Below are 5,800 nucleotides of genomic sequence, written 5' to 3' on the forward strand. Positions count from 1 at the left end.
CGGGGAAGTGGGAGCTCCACATGGACTTTGTCGTCTCTGTGAGTGAGGGAGCGGGGACGGGGGATGGATGGGAAAGTCGTTTGATACTTCTTTTGTATGTTTGTCACTCTCTTGTGACCTGCTATTTCCAGGGTGCCTCTATAGCCTAAGCAGACTTTGTGCTGTTGAGGCTAGAGAGGTGAGCAGAGTAAGTCTGATTCCCCGTTTGGACTTCCCTGTTGACATCCACCCCATGGCGCTCATATGACCTTATGCAGTTGTGAGCGCCATAAAACCTTACTAAAACAAACAAAAGTCGTTTGTTCATTTGCGATAAAATGCGTTCTTACAGCTGAACTACTTCGAAGGAGCAACCTTCTGAAAACCATTTAGTTCATTTTTTGCTCTTGTGAATAAGTGCGACACTGGTCATATCTTTGCACTCTCTGCAACCTGCGTTTTTCTGACGCTGTCTTCACAACACCTAGTATGTAGACCTGTCATAGGGAAACTATAGCTCGTGGGTGATTGGCAGACGCTCTGGTGTGGTTTGCTCCTTCTTTCCCGTTAAACATGTATCATCCTTATCTCTCCTCCTTCTTTTTTGTGTTTGTTACTCTCTTGTAACACCTCTAATCTTCGGCACTTATATGACCTTATTGTGTTGCAAGTGCTGTAAAATTCTTACTAAAACTAAAGGAGTTTCGCTGAATCGAGGCAGATAAAATTTTTAGATGATTTGACACGTTTTTGTTTGGTCCACAGCTGTACAGCGGTCTGCCCGACATGTCGTCGGTGATAAATGACGTGAACGCTGACACTGTAGACAGGTCAATAACCTTGGCAGTTGCGTCAGTTTTCTGCCTCCCAACGGCCAAAGTTGCCTCTGTCATCACGCAGGGCGTAAAGGTAAATTATACATCGTTAGCAGAATATTGCGAAAAGAACAGAAATCGTTTTAACCTATTGCGGTGTCTTCAGGACAGAATTGGTGGTGGAACAGGTACTGCTGATGCTTTCAATGCTTCCAATGACTGATAAACTTTCACTGGTCTCAACCTTTTTTTTTTTCAGTTCTTGCTTCTAGGTTAGGTGCCTCACTCACAACAAGACAGGACATTAGTAAATACATGACAACCCGCTCCGTACAACATTCTCTCTCTCTCTCTCTCTCTCTCTCTCTCTCTCTCTCTCTCTCTCTCTCTCTCTCTCTCTCTCTCTCTCTCTCTCTCTCTCTCTCTCTCTCTCTCTCTCTCTCTCTGTCTCTCACTCTCTCTCTCTCTCACTCTCTCTCTCTCTCACTCTCTCTCTCTCTCTCTCACTCTTTCTCTCTGTCTCTCTGTCTCTCTCTCTCATTTGTAGCACTGTGTGTTCAGCAACCTCATTGCAGTTGGTATGAATGAATTTGTTATTATTTTCTGTCTGTTTCTGAGCTCCGTATTCTCCCCCCCCCCTGTCCCCAGCACGAGGACGAGCGAGTCCGCCACAAGGTTTTGCAACTTCTCCGTGTGTTCTGCACAAAGTGTGTCGCTGCTCTAGGCGTGCTGAGTTCACAGGGAGGTCAGGGGAACGGCGCGACGAGGACCAAGGGAGAAGAGATGACCGAGTCTTTCGTCGCTGTTGTCCTCAAGGTAAGCGACTCTCGGGTGGCTGTTGTTGTTGTAGTTGTTGCTGTTGTGTTGTAGTTCTCAGATGTTTCTGTCGTAGAACCAAGGCACAGGCAATTGTGTGTGTCCTTGTAGAAGATTTGTGGGTGGTTTGCAGGTGCTCTTTTGTGGTTTGATCCTTATTTCCTATCAAACATCTGTCGTCATTATCTCTCCTCCTTCTGTCACTTTTTTAAATAATAACATGTACTGCCATTCAGTAAAGTGTACAGCAACAAATATCATCATTTTGATACTTTGTCTTGCTACATGCAACATTTCTGTGTATTTCTCTCCGCATTTTGATATATGTAACTTTGTCTGTATCATCACCACCATCATCCAGTGCCAGATCTGTGACAGACATCGGCGACCATGGTTCTCCATTCATTCCTTTGCTCGGATGCTCTCAAAAAAGCTACGTTTCACTGATCTTTCCCCGTCACCCATTTTTGTTTCAGTTCCCTAAGTAGAACATCTAGGCCTACCCCTGCCTCGTTTGCCTTCAATTTTGCCAGTGAGCGCTAGATCTATGTTCAAGATCTCGTCTATCACATGAATTATGTCTGAGCATTTATTTTCCTTTTGTCCAGACGTTGCCTCCCCCTGAAGTTCTCCTCGGCTGCGTGGACAAACTGTTCACCTCTCTCACCAAACAGGAGGACGCTGAACCCACGGCCGAGCCTGGAGTAGGTGAGTGTTATAAAATATGTAAATTACACTTTTATTTGTCCCAAAAGGGCACTTTGGTTTACAATGGCAAACATACATATACATACATAAATAAATAAATATAAATAAGTGCATACATAAATACATGCATAAATACATACATAAATACTCACTATTACACAAATACAGAACAGTTTACCGCCATGCCACTGTCGGTCGCCACTGTGCAGCACCCTGTATTTTAAGCTAGGGTTGTCGTGTCTTGCTCAAGGACACACCCCAGTGACCACCATCAGATCCTCGTGTCACCGACACTTGCTTGACATTGCTTGAGTCTAAACTCACTACTCACTTAGCCACTGGAGCCCCCAAGTTGTGCTGCTTTGTCACTTATGTGACTTACTTGTGTTGTAAAGGCTGTAAAATCCTTACTAAAAAAAATTTTTTAAGCATCTATATGACGTTATTCTGTTGCATGTTCCATGAAACTCTTACTATAATTAAAACCTTACTAAAACTTAAAAAAGAAGTTCATCACATATTTTGATCGTTGCAACAGACGCCAACCAGCAAGCAGCCAGACTTCTCCAAGTGTTGATTCTGTACCAGCGTCTGTCGCCGGCCGTCTTGTTGGACCGCCCGAGGAATCTGACGCGGATCATCGAGTTGGTGACCAAGCTGCCGATTCTGCCGCAGTCTGGTGCCGTAGACGGTGGGGAGGAGGGGAATCTCACGGAGGACACAGGGAGTTCTCCGCAGCTGTGTCTGCTCAAGTTGTTGTCGGACACTGACATGAAGAAAGTCGCTCTGGGTAGAGAGGTAAGATCAGAGTCTTAATTTGAAATATCTTTAACACTTTGCTGTCACTTCTCGCCGAACTTCTGCTTCCGCCACAAAACGCCGATCGGCGATGTTTTTATATCAGTAGATTCATGTTCAGTACAATGATATGTAAATGACTATGTATCCATTCATGTATTTTGTCAATTGCATTGTGTATGTTATCTTAGTGTGTATTTGTATGTGCTCATTTCGTAACGATGTGTAAGGGTGCACGTGTGATAAGCAAGTAGATGTGTTTTTTTATTAGGAAATAACTGAGGTTGAGCCAAAAAATAAAAATTCGATAAAGACTTCCAAACTGGTGAAAAAATTCCTGTTTCTCTGATTTCTGTGTTTTGACGAGCGCCTGATATCACCACGCTGCCTCACAAATATGCCGTCTTTGGCCGAGATGGAAATTGTCCAATCGTTTTGTTCTATGCAGAGGAGGCAGTTGTCCTAGTTGCTCTTGGTAGAAAAGTGTTTTCTTCCAGAAGGGAAGTGAATTCTCCTATGTTCTCCGAAATTCTCCTATGTGCACAGATAGAAATTGTTGGACTTGTCCTTACTCAAGAAGCTTGGTAGAATCTTGGTAGGTGCAAATGATTCAATTGTTAGTTACATGATGCCATTGAGACTAGAGAAAAATTACACAATACTTTAATGATTCTTTTCTTCTTTTTGTTTTCCCATTCAGGGTCTTTTGGAAAAACTCATTTTGTCAGCAACCTCAACGAAGCAGCATAGGTCCCTTACTACTCAATTGATATCTAAGGTGAGTTTCACAACATTGCTAATAGGTCTGCAGGAGGAGATATAGATCTCAAGTTCTTTTTTTTTCACTCTGTGATGTTTACAGATTTTCTCTTTTATCTCTACATATATCTGTGAAAGTTCGTCACTTTGGCCGTCTAAAACTTCCGAACCTCTTAACTTTTGAATTTGACAAAATTAATGGTAGTTCAGAAAAACTAAAGACTTTTGGCTAACCCATTTTTTTCTTGTTTTTTCGCGGAGTGACAGATATTGCAGAGCGTGGAGGTTCTGAAAGGTCATGAGAAGGAACTTCGTGTGTGGATGACCACGGCTTTCTCCGAGGACGACAGCGACGATGATGATGATAATGCAGGCTCAGACGTAGCTTCGTCGACCTCCAACGTGACCTTCCTGGCCCACTGCCTGTCATCGTTGATCAACAACCCGTCGCCGTACATGGACAGAGTTGTGGCTGAGCTGCAGGACGGCGAGGATGTTGTGGCAGGGAGGGTCGTCGCCTCTCAGGAAGATATTGCCGGTAATCAAAAACTTTTGTTTCCTAGTCTTTTTCTATTTTCTACACAATAATAATAATAATAATAGACAGCATAATTTGTGGAGCGCAAATCCCCGCTCAACAGCAAGCTCTATTCGCTTCACAATCTATACTATTACCCCAGCAGACCCGAGAGCGTTCTGAAACAATCTCAACTTCCTGGGAAGCATACAGTTCAAGCTACCATTTATAGGTGCTTTACACTTTGCCATCTTAATTTGGGGAATATCCAAAGAAACTGGGTGGTAAACATCACCAATCAGTGAGATGAGGCGGCAAAGTCCTAAAAATAGGTTTCCCTGTTCTGTAAAGTCAACAATTTTTATTTTATTTTACTGACATAAAATTTTGCACATTGACATATCCTCACAAACATGTTCTCTATTCAACATAGTAACCGTTAGTCTTAATGCACTTTTACATCCGAAGTAGCCAACGGTCAATAAACCCACTGACCATGTCTGCTTTGGCCAGGGTCCTTAGTGTAGCATTTGTTTACAGCACAATTTCTTCCTAGTCTTCAACTTTTTGCCTTCAGGGCGATGATTTTGTCCCTTTGCGTGGGTGTTGGGCGGGTGTTCTGCTGATTCTTTTCTGTGAAACATCATCTATTGCCTTTTCTTTGCATATTACTCTTTAACAGTAACACCTCTCATCTTCAGCACTTAACACTTTGCCATCACAAGGCTCATATAGTAAAAACTCTTGCCATCAAAGGCAAAGGTGTTTTGGGGAAAATCCAAAGAAACTAGATCTAGGTGATAAACTTCGCCAATCAGCGAGATGTGAAGGCAAACTGTTAAATGACCTATTTGTGTTGAAAGTGCCGTAAAACTTGTACAAAAACTAAAGCAAAAAAATACCCTTCCCAGAAATCCTTCGTCCTGAGGTGCAGGAGGAAGTAGAGCGCTGTCTGCGAGAGGGTCGCGTCAACGTCGGGAACACAGGTCCACAGCTGCCGGACTTGCTTCCCTTTCCACCGCTCGTGCTAGTAGCTCTAGACAATTTGCAGTATAACAAAACTGGTAGGTTGTCAGTTTGTTGTTGTCCTTGTGGGGTTCTTGGTTTTTTTTGTGTTTTGTTTTTGTATGTGTATGTGGTTGGTGGGCGCGCCGGTGTAGTTTGTTCCTTCTTTCCTTTCAAACATCTGTCATCCTTATCACTCCTTCTTTTTTGTGTATGTTACTCTCTTGTAACACATCTATTCTTCAGCACTTATATGACCTTATTGAGTTGCAGGAGCCGTAAAACTCTTTCTAAAACTAAACTAAACCATCTTGTGTTTGTTACTCCCTTGTAACAGCTCTACTAATCTTTGGCTCTTATATGACTTTGTTATATTGCAAGTGCCGTCAAACTCTAACGTCCC

The 5,800-nt window shown here is 42.9% G+C and overlaps 1 protein-coding gene across 1 annotated transcript in view; it reads left to right on the top strand.

Moving 5' to 3' along the window:
- Window positions 1-5,800, top strand: part of LOC101845848 (nucleolar pre-ribosomal-associated protein 1) — a 34,835-nt gene that overhangs the window by 8,421 nt on the left and 20,614 nt on the right. The window contains exons 10-16 of the mRNA XM_005097527.3: window positions 745-888; window positions 1,443-1,610; window positions 2,219-2,318; window positions 2,857-3,116; window positions 3,817-3,894; window positions 4,143-4,413; window positions 5,304-5,456. Of these exons, the coding sequence (XP_005097584.1) occupies window positions 745-888; window positions 1,443-1,610; window positions 2,219-2,318; window positions 2,857-3,116; window positions 3,817-3,894; window positions 4,143-4,413; window positions 5,304-5,456 (1,174 nt within the window). The remainder of the gene's footprint in view (window positions 1-744; window positions 889-1,442; window positions 1,611-2,218; window positions 2,319-2,856; window positions 3,117-3,816; window positions 3,895-4,142; window positions 4,414-5,303; window positions 5,457-5,800) is intronic.

This window comes from Aplysia californica, unplaced genomic scaffold, assembly GCF_000002075.1.
Source record: "Aplysia californica isolate F4 #8 unplaced genomic scaffold, AplCal3.0 scaffold00156, whole genome shotgun sequence".
Classification (NCBI taxonomy): Eukaryota; Metazoa; Mollusca; class Gastropoda; order Aplysiida; family Aplysiidae; genus Aplysia; species Aplysia californica.